This window comes from Alexandromys fortis, unplaced genomic scaffold, assembly GCF_014885135.2.
Source record: "Alexandromys fortis isolate MF-2015 unplaced genomic scaffold, M_Fortis_MF-2015_v1.1 scaffold_59, whole genome shotgun sequence".
In the NCBI taxonomy this organism is placed as follows: domain Eukaryota; kingdom Metazoa; phylum Chordata; class Mammalia; order Rodentia; family Cricetidae; genus Alexandromys; species Alexandromys fortis.
Genome location: NW_026067943.1, coordinates 3,483,659 through 3,500,174, shown reverse-complemented (window position 1 = coordinate 3,500,174; position 16,516 = coordinate 3,483,659). Strand labels below are relative to the sequence as shown.

The 16,516-nt window shown below is 45.6% G+C and overlaps 1 protein-coding gene across 1 annotated transcript; it reads left to right on the top strand.

Moving 5' to 3' along the window:
- Sec13 (SEC13 homolog, nuclear pore and COPII coat complex component) lies at positions 1-16,225 on the top strand. The gene is made up of 9 exons (XM_050148434.1): positions 1-19; positions 3,019-3,063; positions 5,353-5,468; positions 6,686-6,837; positions 7,359-7,492; positions 13,658-13,791; positions 14,115-14,238; positions 14,839-14,985; positions 15,826-16,225. Exons 1-9 carry the CDS (start codon positions 17-19, stop codon positions 15,937-15,939), a joined length of 969 nt encoding a protein of 322 aa, XP_050004391.1. The 5' UTR covers positions 1-16; the 3' UTR covers positions 15,940-16,225.
- Positions 16,226-16,516: the final 291 nt, after the last annotated feature.

Here is a 16,516-nt window from a genome sequence, read left to right as displayed (position 1 = left end):
CGCCGCTGCCACAGCTATGGTAAGTGTTGCGGTCCCGGCGGCAGTCGTGACCTTCAGGCTGTCCAGCCCCCCTTTCACTTCCTCAAAGTTTGCTTGTCCTGCCTCTGCGGGTTTCAGAGTGGGAGCTATGACAAGGCCGCCGGGCCTTCCGGAACTCAGAGGCTCGGGCTACTGTGGCACCTCCTGCCAATCTCGTATCTTGTCCTTCGTAATTGGAAGAAAAAAAAAAAGCCAAAGTTATCAGAGGAGCTGCTGTCTACGGAGTCCTTAGTACGTTCCCACTGTCGCTCACATTTCCGCCCGCAGGTAGCCTGCGAAGCCAGTGCTGCTGTCGTCAACACTTGAGCTGGGCAGGGGCAAAGCTGAGATCCAAATCCTAACCATTCGGTCCTGCCACCTACTACCTCAACAGAAGTAGTGGCGGGATCAGTTGCTTAGACACAGGGCTCCCGAGTGTGATAACCTTAGGGAAATGGGTGGGAGGCCTAGCTAGTCTAGGGCACCGTCTCGGATTTTACTAACTTCTGTGGTATCTGCAGTGTATCTCCACTGCCCCCTGAGTCACTGTGTGAATGAATGAAAACCAGCCGCTGGAAGTCTTAGACCTGATTGGCACAGTGGCACAGGGAGCTGCCTCCCTTTTCTGTCGCCCTTTGGTCCCTCTGTTGCTGAGTTGGAGACTCTTAAGCTGGTCCTTGAGCTCATTCTAAACGTGTACCTGGTGTGGTTCTGATGAGCTGAAGTGTTTTGATTGCTGTTTCTGACTGTGTTCCAGTAACCCCCTAAGAGTTGAGTGCTCCAAGAGCATCCCAAAGTGTGGATCACAGCCAATGACTTTGGGTGAGAATGGTCAGAAAGAAACACCCAAGGTCCTTTGGCTCACTGGTGTCAAATTACTTTTCCCTCAGCCAGTCTGGATTGTGGGGATTCTTGAGCACACCTTATACTAATGTGTGTTGTGTGGCACAGCGGGGACAGCGGTGTTTCTGGCCCTGGTAACCTGGACTGTATGCTGAGTGTTAGTAGGTTAGTAGCTAGGGTTTATTCCCAACGGTGTGGCTTTGGCAAGGCTTTTCTCTTCACTGACTCTTGTTTAGTCTTTCTGTTGGTTATAACTGACTGCACCTGGTGCCTCCTGATGCTCATGAGAAAACGTTAGCATCTGCAGGCAGGTGCAGTTCTTCCTCCTCTAGTCTTTGCAGACCTTCGAGCACACTTTTTAGAGCACTTAGAATTCTCAAGAAAACCTGTACCTACTCAGTGTGTGCCTTCTGAATGCCTTGCTACCATGCTCTCCCAAGGCCTACCTTTCTGAAAAGTAGCCCGGGCTAGCTGGCCTAAAATTCTTGTCACCTTCCTGAGTTTCTGGAGTGTTATGGTCCAGCACCACAACAGCCTGCTGTGAAGTGTCAGGCTTGGTAACTGTGAGGTTTGCCCTGGAAAAGGATGTGGGAAATGGTGAGAAATGCCAATCTCAAATGGAAAAGTCCCCTTTTCTCTTCCAAGAATTAAATAGTTGCTGAGCCAAAAAACTAAAATGTGTAATTTTGTTCATTATTAATTCAGTGGATAGTTACTGAGTTCCTTCTGTCTGTAAAACTTTATCTTAAATAATTTTGAAGGGCTGGAAAGATGGCTCAGTGGTTAAGAGCACTAACTGCTCTTCCAGAGGTCCTGGGTTCAATTCCCAGCAACCACATGGTGGCTCACAACCATCTGTAATGAGACCCAGCGCCCCCTTCTGGCCTGCGGGCACACATGGAAGGAATGCTGTACACATAAATAAATAAATCTTTAAAAAATTTTTTTAAAAATAATAATTTTGAAGAGATTCAAAGCTGAGGGATATGATGTCATGTGCCTTTAGTCCCAGCACTCAGGAGGCAGAAGCAGGTGGATCTCAGAGTCTGTGGACAGCCTGGTCTACATAGTGAGTTCCAGGTCGGCTAGAACTATGTATTAAGACAGATAGAGAATATGTAAAATCTACAGATAGTTGGAGCCTACATTCTCCCCCAGAGAAGGAGCATAAAGTACTGTAACTGTCCAGGGCTTTTGTGTATGTAAGCATCTAGCTAGTTGGGAATCAAGGGAGGCTGATTTAAAAACAAATGGGGAAAACACTGATGGCCATCATGGCTGTTTCCTGCCTCTACAATCAAACCTCGGTCCTACTAAGGTGAGTCTAGGCAGGCCTGTCACAGTGCATAGTAGGCAGGCTAGAGAGTAGCCTCAGAAGCAACTAAAGTCCTGGTCTGAAACTTTCTGGGCCATCAGAAGCTCTGCAGTGCAGAAAGGGGATGTGAACTTTGATCCTTCTTGGTCTCACCTCACCTTTGAGAGCTGCCAGGCCTTGCTCCAGGCTCAGTGACTCAAGTTCTCAGACTATCTTTGACCATGGGATCCTTTTCTAACTGGATTATATCTTCTCTCTGGTTCTCATCACTTAAGGCAGCTGTATATCCCCTCATCTGGGTTCCCCAACCCACACAAACCATGGTGTGGCTAGGCTCCTGGCAGGTTATTTACATGAGCTTCTCTGAGGCTAGAACAGCCATTCACACTCCTGTCAGCCTACAATACTCAATACAAAGAAGGTCCTTAACTGGGCAGTGGTGGTGCACACCTTTAATCCCAGCACTTGATGGGGAGGGGTGGGGGGCAGAGGCAAGTGAATCTCTGTGAGTTTGAGGCCAGTCTGGTCTACATGAGCTAGTTCCAGGACAGGCACCAAAGCTACAGAGAAACCTTGTCTCGAAAAAAACCAAAAGAAAAAAAAAAGAAGGTCCTTAGCTGGAAATGCGCATATATTCTGGCATTTGGGAGGTTGGGGCAAGAGGTTAGTAAGTTCAAGGCCAGCCTGAATTAAATAATGAGAGCCAATCTCAAAAGAAATAAAAAGAAAATATTTATGGAGTAAGCACAGATGCCCCTAAGAACCTTAGGAAGAGTTGATGCTTTAATGAGATGATTGTTGTAGCTGCTGCCAGTGACATCACAGATTGTCTTTGGTTCTAGGTGTCAGTAATTAACACCGTGGACACCTCTCATGAGGACATGATTGTAAGTATCCACTCATCCCTTCTGGGCCTGGACAGGGGCATTCTCCTCTCTGGGGGTCCAACTGTGTAGTAGTTCCTGGCAGCCCACAGCCTCCAGGGTTTAATCGTTCTCCCACATGACCTCTGGGTTTGCAAGGCTTTGACAGTGGCTTGTCTTCGCTGTGAAAAATGTTCTGTTGTGCAGCTCAGGCCCTTCAGTCTTCGTACTGAGAGTAAGGCCAAGTTGGGGGCAGAGGTTGACAATCATCTTTCTACCTTTCTCTTTCCTAAGGCCACTTCTCAGCTTCATGGAAAGGGGGTTCAATGATGGAGAATGGGAAGTCAGTGGCAGTCACAGCAAAAGCCTAGAACAGAGACAGCTGGACTTATCTGTCTTACCCCAGAGAGTAGGCCACTGCAGGCCCTTGGGCATGAAGTCATTCCTCAGGGCATAGTGTAGTGCTGCTGGGGAAGGTCCAAAGGTGAAAGTCTCAGACAGAAAAACTCAGCCTGTTTCCTGCAGCCAAACAATGCAGGCAGCCTTGGAGCAGGGTCCAGGCCAGGTGGTCTCAGCCTCCCAGCCTGACCCCTGATACTTGTCTTGGGGTTCTGATGCAAAATTATACATTTTGCTGTTTTTGGTCATGAGCAGTCTAACTGTGAGACCACATGGCTGGAGCTGGCATGGGCCCAAGGGCAATAAGATCCAATCTAGATAGCCTTGCCAATGTCTTGGTTTCCTTGTCTTGGTTTCCTCCCGGGGACCAGGTGAGGCAGTATAGTCATTGGAAATATTTGTGTGCTCACGAAGTCTGTCATCAGACCCCAAGTACTTATCATTCAGTGCCTTGATAAATCTGCAAGGACCCTAAAAGCCAGTGCACTCCTTAGCCCCTTTGAAAGCTATGGAAACTGAAGGTTAAAGAAATAAGCTAAATTTTCAAAGGTTGTACAACAGATAAGCTAAGGAGATAGAATTCCCACCCCAGGTACTGTGCCCTCCTTCCCAGTATCATAGAACTCTGCTGAGAAGGGCTTTGAAATGGACCTGCAGCCTGCCTACCAGGAGAGCAAGGCCTAACACAGTAAAAGATGACCTTCCAGAGAAACTGTTGTCCTTGAGTAGGGAGGTGACAAAGGAATGTTAAATTCTATATAGCACCTTTTTGATATGTTATAACTGCTGCCTGTTGCTGAAATCTACGGGGTGGGACAAATAGGAAAGAGCAACCACTTGGATAGGTGAGCCCGCCAACAGGGGACTAGTGTTGAAGGAGACCATACATGCTGCAGAAATAGGCCCAGAACTGGGGCAACAGCCTGATGTGGGATTCCCCTCTCTATGCTATGAATACCACTGGTGAATAAAGGAACTGCCTTGGCCTCTTGATAGGGCAGAACTTAGGAAGGAGGGGAAAACTAAACTGAATGCTGGGAGAAAGGAGGCGGAGTCAGAGAGAGCCGTGGAGCCGCCAACAGAGACAGTTGTGCTGAAGCTTTGCTGGTAGGCCATGACCTTGTGGTGATGCACAGATTAATGGAGATGGCTTAAATTAAGATGTAGGAGTTAGCCAATAAGAAGCTAGAGCCAATGGGCCAAGCAGTGATTTAATTAATATAGTTTCTGTCCAACAGCAGCCAGCCCGTGTCCAGTAGGTGTCAAAGTTGGTTTTGAGCAGCAGTAGCAATTGACACTTCAGGCATTGTTCCCATGGGTGTGGAATCTGGAGTCCTAGGCACACTGCTAGGGACTTTGGTGCAGTGAGAGGACACACATCTGTATGGAACCCTGTATCCAGGCCCACAGTACCTTAGAGAGTGCTGCACAGAGCCTGAAGTATTCTGAGACCTGCTCTCAGTCAGTAGCCTTGGGGTCTGGGGCTAGGCTGAGCCTCAAGGTGTCTTCCCCAATAGCCCATGGAGCCTGTGATCAGGACAGTGAAGTCAGTTTTTCCTCCTGTACCCACTCACAGAACAGGATTGGAAGAAGTGCATAAAGGGTCCAGAACAACCAGCTCGGTATGGCTTGTTTGGTCCCTTCCAGTAGGACGCTGTCTGGCAGGGAATTGTTAATACCAACATTCTAGCTTCTTGTCCATGAGATGATGATTCTTTGAGATTGTTTGAGTAGATTCTGGTATATACCAGGCCCTGACTGGTTCAGGCTGATTGATTCCTACAGGCTTCCTCTGCTGCCCTCCCCTTGCAACATGATGCACAGATAGAGTTTGGGTAGATTCTGGTCTATACTAGGCCTGGCTGGGGCTTCACCACCCATCCTGCAGGCTTCCCCAGTTGTCCTCCCTTGCAGCATGATGCCCAGATGGACTATTATGGCACCCGCCTAGCAACCTGCTCCTCGGACAGGTCCGTCAAAATCTTTGATGTGCGAAACGGAGGGCAGATCCTCATCGCAGACCTCAGAGGGTAAGTGTCAACAAGCCTGGAGACGGTCTTGGTGATAGCTGGATCATTGGACCTGGGAGGAAGGATGAAAGCACGAATTCAGAGCAGTTCCAGAATGCATTCAGCAATGAGGATGCTAAGAGCCCAGACCCCTGTGCCCTTAGCAGAGATGCAGGTATGAGCCCTAGCTCCACCACTAGGAGACCTGGGCAAATGAGGCACTTTGTGTCTTGGAGCCCTCCTCTGCTTAATCCCAGATGGGCTAATCCTGCCTCTGTCCAGAGCCAGTCCTCAGTAGATCTTTGATAAGGGCAACCACTGCCATGTTCAGAAGCAATGAACATGACTGCCATCCTGCACATACTTAGCCATTTGACCCGAAGTGTCATTTGGTAAGTATGATCATGAGATAAACCTGCTTGGGGCACCTGTGCAAGCTCACACTTTGTGGAATTCTCTCCTCTACCTTTCCTTGGGTACTGGGGATTGAACTCAGATGTTCAGGCTTACACAGCAAGTGCTTTACTCGCTGGGCCCATAAGACAAATTTTATACATCCTGTTGTGTTGTTTGTCCGTGGCAGATGGCCAGGGAGTATTTGTCAGATGTCTGCTCTTCTCTCTCCCTAGCCCTGGAGGTCTTGGCTCATTTTCATGGTCACCTCTCTGCTTTTCCATCAGAGCCTTTCACATAGTGTGGGTTCCTAACCTGGGGTACCTGGGTCTGCAAGGGCTCCGGAAGTAGAATCCCAGGGATTGGTGAACTGGGATAAGGAAAACAAATACATTTGTTTGCATGACTCTGAATTTACCATTTCTATTTGGATGTAGGCTGGAAACTCCAGAAATGGCTATAGTCCTTGTCACTTTGTCACCAAGAAAAGTCAGATGTATTTTCATCTTACATGTAGCTGCCTGAGACTTTGAAATTGTAGATTGTTAGACTTGCCACTTGTTACTTGGGTTTTGGCAAAGAGGCAGTTTGGTATTTTAGTAACTCATTCCAAGATATGAAATTTTTATTTTAAACTTAATAGAATGCAGACCAAATTTAGGTATGGTGGCACATACCTTTTCCCTAGCATTGGAAGGATCACAAGCTCAAGGCTAACCAGAGTATATAATGTGAGACGCTGATTCAAAAAACTAAGACCATGGCAACATTCTGTTGTCTCTCCAGAGGGAGGTAGCACTGTGAATCCCCTGACCCTCTGAGCATCCTGACTCCCTCCCTTGCAGACATGAAGGGCCAGTATGGCAGGTAGCCTGGGCCCATCCCATGTATGGCAACATCCTGGCTTCCTGTTCCTACGACCGGAAAGTCATTATCTGGAAGGAGGAAAACGGCACTTGGGAGAAGACTCATGAGCACTCGGGACACGACTCCTCGGGTATGTAGAGTTAGCAGTGAGCAGGGGTCCTGTGGGTGGGAAGGGCCTCTGTTCTGGTCTCGTCCCAGGCTCCCTTCCCTTGCTCTTGTTCATCCTTTGTAAACTGGTTGGCTTTTCCACTAGTCTGTCCACAGCTGAGGTCAGTCCAGAGAAAGGTTTATTGAGAACAGTGGGGGATGGAGCAATGGCTCAGTGGTTAAGAGCGCAGGCTGGTCTTCCAGAGGACCCGGGTTCAATACCCAGTACCTACATGGCAGCTCACAGCTGTCTGTAATTTCAATTCCAGTGGATCCAACACCCTCATATGCATGCAGACAATGCACATGAAATAAGAATAAACCCAAAAAAACAGTGAAGCTTCCCAACATATTCTTGTTTTGTGAAGGCAGGCTTAGGAAGTGCTGTAAATTTTCCTTAATTTGGCCAAATGTTAACTGGCCACTGGCAATCCCTGTGGTTTTTCTAAGAATTTAGCAAAATAGTGTATGATGTAAGCCTGCGCACTATGCCTCCTTTCACAGTGAACTCTGTATGCTGGGCCCCTCACGACTATGGCCTGATTTTGGCCTGTGGGAGCTCCGATGGGGCCATCTCCCTGCTGACCTATACAGGAGAAGGCCAGTGGGAAGTGAAGAAGATTAACAACGCTCACACGGTGAGTCCAGCCCCTGCCTTTTGCATGGAGGAGAGAGAGCATGCTGTGCTGAAGTCTTCTGTGCTCCCAGGAGGAGGCTGAGTGTCCCTGCTGAGCAGTGCCTGGGAGGGGCTATAGGTTAGATATTGCTGGACCTCTTTACTCTGAGGAACAGCAGCTGCACCAGCCTTCTCAGTCCAAGGCAGAGGTGGCACTGACCTTTCCTAGGAAGCCCCAGGTTGGGGATGGAAGTGTGAGGGCACACCAACTGCCACCTTGCTACAGAAGCCTCAGGCTGACATGCATTGGGGACCCCAGAATTCAGTGGTGTTTCCAAGAATGGCCTAGAGATCTAGTTCCCTGTGCTTTCTAGTTCTTAGGCCTTAAGGTTGAAACAGTCCAGAAAGCATTGTGGAAAATGGAAATTCAAATTTCTTGAGCCCATAAATGGATATCTTGTAATTCTCAAAAACACTTATACATGAAAGAACAAATTAGCAAATATTCATTTTCAGGGTTTGTCTGTTAAACCCTCATTCATTTTCCTGTCTGATCGTGGGCATTTTCAGTTTTTATTAGTAAATATTGCTGTGAACGGTTATGGGTGTATTTTCGTATCTCTAATTCCCTTAGGTATATATATTTCTGTGAAATAGCTATATCATCTGGCAATTTCACGTTTACCTCTCCGCTTGTTCTGTCAGTGTATATTCATTGTGTAGAGCTCCACGTTTGGACATTGTCAGACATGCATATCATGTAGTTTGGTCATAGTCACCATCTATTACCCTATCTTCTCCCAGTGGTCTACTTCCTCTTCCCAAATAGTACCCTGTCTGTTATGTCCTAGAGATTTTGTTTGTTTGGTTAGTCTTTCAGACAGGGTTTCTCTGTGTAGCCCTGACTGTCCTGGAACTAGCTCTTATTGACCAGGCTGGCCTTGAACTTTGTGCTGGGATTAAAGGTACCACCACTGCCGAGCTGTCTTGGGTTGTTTGCTTGTTTGTTTGATGTCTGTATTCCACATATGAAGGAAACGATGTGATGGTTGTCTGAGTCAGGCTTATTTCACTTAACATGATGATCTCTAGTTCCACTCATTTTCCTGCAAATGAAATAATTTCATTCTTCCGTGGCGGAATGAAGCTCCATTGTGTATCTAGGCCCCGTTTTCTTTGATCAGTTTCTCTGGTGGTGTGCACACTTTGATCAGTTTCTCTGGTGGTGTGCACAGGGCTGGCTCCAGTTCTTAGCTGCTGTGAATAGTGCAGCAGTAAAGGCGGATGGCTGTGCTGTGCTGTGCTGTGCTGTGCTGTGCTGTGCTGTGCTGTGCTGGCTCAGAGTCCTTAGGTGTACACCCAGCAGTAGTAGAGCAGGCTCCTCTTGGAGTTCTTTTCTGTACTGGCTGCACTAATCTACATACACCCCACTACCCTCACGTCGCTTCTAGCACTGTGTAAGGGTTCTTTCTCCACCTCATCCACCCTGGAGTTTGCTGCTCTTTTCTGATGGCTGCTTTGCCTAAGGAAAGATGGAGTCATTGTGCTTTAATTTATATTTCTTGAGAAACATTATTTCATGTATTATTGGCATTTACGCTGATTATTCTGAGAACTGCTCAGTTTATCTGCCTTTGCTGATTGAATTATTTGGATCTTTCACACAAGTGCTCTTATCCACTAAGCCATCCCCAGTCCTTGTACAGCTTTAAATGTTTAAATAGACTTGGCATTTTTCCTAGTCATGGAAAGTTTCTTCTGTGGTCATTCCTGTTGGTAGTTTAAATGCATCTTACACTTGAGTCCATTGCTTTTTTTGAAATTAGTAAACTTCTTTGCTGTGACTACATTGGATAGTGTTTTACTGTCTTTAGTTTTGATCTTAACTCCTTCTACCCCATTAACTCTTAGATTTAATCTCTTGCTCATGTCCCAGAATTTATGAAAGTTGTGGTTACACTTAATTTTTCTTTATTGGTGTCTATTTGAACTGGTCTATTAATGATGTTTTCCACTGCTTTTATATTTTTACTTTTTGTTATTTTATTTCTACCATATTTTTTTTTCAAAACTGTGTTTCCTTGCAGAATCTCTTATCGGTATTGCAGAGTCTCTTTTCAGTGTTGCTGACTTTCTTATTCATGTCCAAGTAGACTTGGATTCTTTATCTGACATTTCAACCATTTTAATGTCTTTTGGTTTGGTAAGTGAGTAGTGGGGTCTTTGTACTTTGATCTCCACACATGTGCCATGGCACATGCATGCAATAAAACAATGAAAAATAGTGATGAATAATAGGAAAAGGGAGAGAGAAGAACAACAGATTTGTAAAAAATTTACAAGAAATGTTTAAATAAAATTGGATAAATGTAAAAAGAGGAATAAAAATAGTCAAAGTCAACAGTATGGACAAAGAATAAAATACTAAGTATTGCAGCAGCTTCTTTCTGTAGCCCTAAGACTGGAGTCTGCCGCATGGAAGAAGGGGTCAGATGGAGCCTCTACTTTTGAGACTGGTGCTGAAGTTGGACTGGTCAAGTATTCATTGAAACTCTTAAGATTTGTCAGTTGTCTGTCAAGGAAGCAGAGGTTTCTTACTCCTTTGAGCAACATGCCATCTATTTGCTTGTTGAAGACACTCTACAAGTCAGCTGTATTCATTTATACAAGACTGGCTCCCGGCTTATAGACCTTCTGTTTTAAATTCTGCTATCAATCTAGGTGACCTCAGTGCTTGAGGGAAAACTGTCTGATAATTTGGTCTATAGCAAGGTGACTCTTCAGCCTCTCATTTGTGTGACCATACAGTAGACCTTGCTGTCACTAGAAAGTACTCCCAAAACTCAAATATCTTGTGATGGTGGCGTTCAGTTCAGGAGACTGAGGCTGGAGGACCTCAGGTTCAAGGCCAGCCTAGGCTCTGAGTTCTGTAGCGAGACTTTTTTATTTTCCTTTTTTCTTTTGGTTTTTCAAGACAGGGTTTCTTTGTGTAACACTGGCTGTCCTGGAACTTGTTCTGTAGACCAGACTGACCTCAAACTCATAGAGATCCTCCTATCTCTGCTTCCTAAATTCTGGGATTAAAGGTGTGCACCATCACTCCTGGACTAAGACTTTTTAAATAAATAGGTGAAAGGAAAAAAGAAAGATTTGTCAGTTGTGTTTCATTGATCCTTTCTGTCCTTTCAGTCTCGGTTTCATTTTTCTCTTCTGCTCTGGTCTTACTCTTTATTCTTTTAATCAGGGTTTCTCTGCATAGCCCTGGCTGTCCTAGTACTCCCTCCGTAGACCAGGCTGGCCTGGAACTCAGAGATTCCCCTGCCTCTGCCTTCCTAGTGCTGGGATTCAAGGTATAGCTACCACCACCCAGTTTGTGCTGGTCTTTTTCTTTCCTTATATTTATCATGTTTTTTTGCTTGTTTTTTTGTTTTGTTTTACTTTTCTACACCTTGGGAAGCATCATTAGGTTGAGCTCTGTTTTTCTTTTAAAGATTGGTTTTAGTGTGTGTATACACATATAAGTGAATACATTGTCTTTGGAGGCCATAAGTCATTGGTTCCCCTGGAACTAGAGTTGTGTTTTGTCTGGATGTAGGGTCTCAGTATTGTAAAGTTCCCTCTTCTGTACTGCTTTTACTATTTCTGCCATCTATGTGTGCTAGTTAAACTTTGTATGCTTTTAGCATGTTTCCACTTACATTTATTTAAGAAACTTTCTCAAGCCAGGCGGTGGCAACTTAGGCTTTAATTCCAGTACTCAGTAGGTGGTGGCAGGTGGATCTCCAAATTTGAGGCCAGCCTTGGTCTACAGAGTGAGTTCCAGGACAGCTAGGGCTACACAGCAAACTCTCCCAAAATTTTTTTTTCTCATTTTCCACTTAATTTCTTTAATGACTTTTTGTTCAAAACTCTTTATAGTCTCTATATTAATAACATTTCTCCATGCTGTAGCAAAATCCCTGGCCAAAGCAACTCAAGAAAGGAAAGGTTATTTTGGCTTACAGTCTAGTGGTAACCTGTCATAACAGGGGAAGGCATAGCAGCAAGAGACAACTGGAGAGACAGTTTGTCACAGTGTATCCACAGTCAGGAAGCAGAGGACACCTGCTCACTTCCTCTTTTTTATCCTAAACCCTTGGGATGGTACTACCTACATTCAGTTGACTGTTCCTGAAATGTTCCTCACAGACACACCCACTTGTTTTCTTCCTAGGCAATCCAATCAAATTGGTAGTGAAGATTCGTCATTATAGTCTTCATGTGTTTGTATAATCTCTGCAGTTTCTCTTGCTTTGACTTCTATTTTCTATTTTGAAACATGCAATTTATTATTTCAGACTTTTGAATTTGCCAACACACTATTATCTGAGGCGCTCTCTCTAATATTTGTCTCAAGTGTATTCTCTTAAACTCAGTGCATGTATATTGACAATCATTATCTTTGTATCAATTGATCATGTGACATTCATTGTATCATATGGGTTTGTCTGCAAAACAGCGAGTCTTTATAAAGTCTGTTTTGACAAGTACTGTTACTGCCTGGTTTTGGTTCTGTTTTGCTTGGTTTCTCAGCCTTTCATTTTTAATGTGTTTGTCTCTGCTGCTGAGGTGAGTTACATCCAGCATATTGTTGGTTCTTGTTCTAAGTCCATTGCTTTGTGTTTGTGTAATGAAGTATATGCATGTGTGTATTTCATATACGTGTGAAGGCAGGCGGTCAGTATTAGATGTCTTCCTCTACCACCGTCCACTTTATTTTTTGAGATAGTCTTTCACTGAACCTAAAGCTGCAGACTAGCCAGTGAGTTTCAGGGATTCTCCTGTCTCTGACCCTTAGCCTAGTGTTTGAAGTGTGCAGATGCACATCATCATGCCTGTTTTATTGTTTGGTTTTGGTTTTTTAAGACAGGGTTTCTCTGTGTAGTCCTGGCTGTCCTGGAACTCACGCTGTAGACCTGGCTGACTTCAAAATAAGATCCACTGGCTGCCTCTGACTCCCAAGTGTTGCGATTAAAGATGTGCACCACCATGCTGGCTTATGCCTGTTTATTAATGTGTATTCTAGGGGTCCATATTCAGGATTTTATTCTTTGTGGCAAGCACTTTACTACTGAACCATCTTCCCAGCCCTAGTCTGTGACTTGAGATAATTTACATTGGGAAACTGAGTAGGAAGGAGAGAAGCTCAAGGCCAGCCTAAGCTACATAGCTAGGACCCTGCCACCAAACAAACAACAAAAGAAATTAATTATGTAAGCCACGATCAAAGTTACCATGAAAAGTCATTATTTGGTCATCTGGTTGTTTTGACTCCTCTATGATGGTGCCTTCTGTAGTTCATCTGTATATTAATGTTTTGGTTTTGCTGTTTCTCATTTGCATGTGTATTTTTCTACTGGGATTTACTCTTCTGTGTGCTGAGTGTAGTCTTTCCTCTCCCTCTAGTACAGGACTTTCCCCCATCATTCATTCATAAGGCTAGTCTTGTGGCCAAGTCCCCTTGGATTATGCTTTTAGCAGAAGCTCTTCATTTCTGCTTTGAGTCTGCACTGTAGTCTGTTATTTTCTTGGAGGACTTAAAACACCACTCTACGTCCTCCTGGCTGAGAAATGGGCTGGTCTAATAGTTTGCCTTTAAGGATAATCCAGTGTGTGTCTTGTTAGTAATATGGGTATGTTCAGGTTTACATATAGGCCCAGGATTGGCATCAGGAGTCTCTTTGTTGCTCTCCACATTTTTTTGTTTTGTTTTGTTTTTTGTTTTTGTTTTTCGAGACAGGGTTTCTCTGTAGCTTTGGTGCCTGTCCCGGAACTAGCTCTTGTAGACCAGGCTGGCCTCGCACTCCCAGAGATCTGCCTGCCTCTGCCTCCCGAGTGCTGGGATTAAAGGCGTGCGCCACCATCGCCCGGCTCACATTTTATTTTTTGAGACAGGATCTCTTACTGAATCTCAAGTGCATGGATTTGGCTAATAGTTGGCTAGTGATCGTAAGGAATCTGCTTGTCTCATGGCCCCTTATCCTGCCTCCCATGTTGGTATGACAAGAACTTCTCAGCCTAATTCTTGTTCATCACATTGTGTGCCGTACTCCAAGTCCTGACAACTTGAGGGAAACCCCCAGGAGTCCATAGGGTCCTTTCTCCCTGATGTGCACGAGTGCAGCCTCACCACGGGTTCCCTCTGCAGATTGGCTGTAACGCTGTCAGTTGGGCCCCTGCTGTTGTGCCTGGAAGCCTCATAGACCAACCATCAGGGCAGAAGCCCAATTACATCAAGAAGTTTGCATCAGGTGGCTGTGACAACCTCATCAAGCTCTGGAGGTCAGTGACTTATGCGGCTGTCTCCCCAGAGGGGCACTTCTACTCTGCCTGTCATTGTTCAGCCACTCTACAAGCAAGGTCACCTTTCTTCCTATCAGTAACAGTATACTATTTTCAGTATGTTAGGACATGTTTTTTAAAACAAAACCTTTTTCTTTTTCTGAGCACTTTTAGTATTCCCCAAACTTTGGAACTATGGAGGAAAGGGCATTTCCTGGGGACTTAATGGGCAGTTTAGTGAGCTAAGTGGAATTCCACTCGTTATTCTCATTGAAGAAAACATGAAAGGTAAGCTCTCCACCCTGCTCTGGTTTCCTCTGCAGGGAAGAGGAAGACGGCCAGTGGAAGGAGGAGCAGAAGCTAGAGGCACACAGCGACTGGGTTCGAGACGTTGCCTGGGCCCCGTCCATTGGCCTGCCTACCAGCACCATTGCCAGCTGCTCTCAGGTCTGCCACACTCCACATGTCCTCAGCCCTGATTCAGAACGGGGAGGGAGGGCAGCAGGCATCTTCAGACCGGGTACAGACCAGGTAAGGCCAGTGTATAGTGAGATGGGTCAAAAGTAGCTTGAGAAGTAGTGCCAAGCTTAGAGCCAAGTTCAGGTCCCTCCTGACTCTATGCCCAAACTTGGTGCCTTGTGTTCATGTACCTGGTCACCCTTCTTGGACCACACTACTGCTTATTTCCTGCCACCACTGAGATGAAAGCTAAGGGGCAAGGCCTTTAGGCCCAGTAGAATGTTTTATTGGAAGTTGGTTGTTCTTGCTTGTTCATTCGTCCATTACCTGGCCCTAAGCTTGGTTAAAAAGATGGCTGTCCCTGTTCAGATAAGAAAGACTAGCCAGGCAGGGAGAAAAACATCCATAGCAATGGTCTGTTCCTCCATGAAACCACAGAACCCCTGATCTATTGTGAGATGTGTTCGGGGTAAACAAATCAGAAGCAGGACACTGGAGTAGATTGTTCAGCTCCCTGTTGCAGATCCAGGTGGCTCTCCCTGGGGAGAATGCTTATTTCTGCATCTCCTGATGTGTGCCCTTCCCTAGGACGGTCGAGTGTTTATTTGGACCTGCGATGATGCCTCAGGCAATATGTGGTCACCCAAACTCCTGCACAAGTTCAGTGATGTTGTGTGGCACGTGAGCTGGTCCATCACAGCAAACATCCTGGCCGTGTCAGGTGGAGACAATAAGGTATACCCCATTTCCTGGGCAGCAAACATATAGGCTATAATGGTTTTTCACTTGCTGATATGTACAGTAGGCCCCACCTAGTCAGAGGTGGATCTGAATTACATCTCATAGTACCTCTGAGGTACTATGTCCCCTATTACACAGAAAAGGAGGTAATTTGTGTAGGGATTGCATAGCTACAGTGTAGCCCGAGCTCTGCAAGGAGAACACTGAAATGTCCGGGATGTCAAGGTTCCTTTTTCCTAAGAATCAGCTCCCTTCACTACCCACTCTTTCTGTCCTTTTGTGACTGACTTATTTCATTTAGCATAATGGCTTCCCTTTTGAAAACTAATACATAAACAACATTGTTCATTGCTAAGAGTATGAATAAAGAAACATACATTGTTTTACACCTGCCGTAGCCTTTTCTGCTCTGCAGCAGTTCCAGAAGAGATTTGTAGGCCTCATCTCAAAGGATAGCTTTACGTCTGTCTACCAGAGTCAAGACTTGGTGTTTAAATTGGTATTCCTAAGGCATTTCACGTGTCAGAGAGCAGTAACTCAGCTTTTCTTTCTCCAGGGACAAACCTTTTCAGCTATCTGCAATGACACAGGCAGTCTGACCCTGACCTGCTCCCAGCCACATCTTTCCTCTCACTGTCACTCAGTTAGAGCAGCATCCCATGTGGCTATCCCTACTGTGCTCTCTAGTATGACTTAGTCCTTTCCTGCATTTTGAGCAAGTGTGGTGGGAGATGAATGTTTTCCCACAGCCTCTCTGTCCACATTTAGGGGGGGGGGGGGCTGGAGAGCAGCAGAAACAGGTGCAGACCTGTGACTTTGTGCGCTAACTTGCAGGTGACCTTATGGAAAGAGTCGGTGGATGGACAGTGGGTGTGCATCAGCGATGTCAACAAAGGCCAGGGTTCCGTGTCCGCCTCCATCACAGAGGGCCAACAGAATGAGCAGTGACAATACAGGCGGCCTGGTCTTCTTGTTTCCAGAACTGCCTATTCTAGGACAACATCCAAACAACTGGGAAGAAGGGTCCCAATGCTACCAAGATTCCACACCCAGGAGTGCCCACAGATGGAACACTGGGTGCTCACCTGCCTTACTGGGATTCCATGTTTGGTAACTTAATGTCCAACTGAAAGTATTCATGTCAGGAACAAATGACTATTATTTTTAAATATTTTTGGCCATTTTTAACTATCTTTTGGTTCAAGCTGTTTCAAAGCTAATAAAATCATATTGCATAGAAACTTTACTGTGTCACCCCCAGTGCATCTGCCCAAATTGGGCTATGAGCACCTGTGTAAGTCATGATCCAGGCCGGGACTGCAGGGGCAGCCCCTCTGGGTACATTTACTCCATGGGATGGGATTGATGACTTCTGCCCTGAAGAATGGGTATGAGATGCTAACACATGCAGAGAGGTGATCAACCATTTGTCAGGCAAGGAATGTTAACGCAGAGCATTCAAACATAAAGCTATGTTGGGAAACCATAGTTCTGGTCCTAGCTAACCTTGAGCCTCACCTGAACC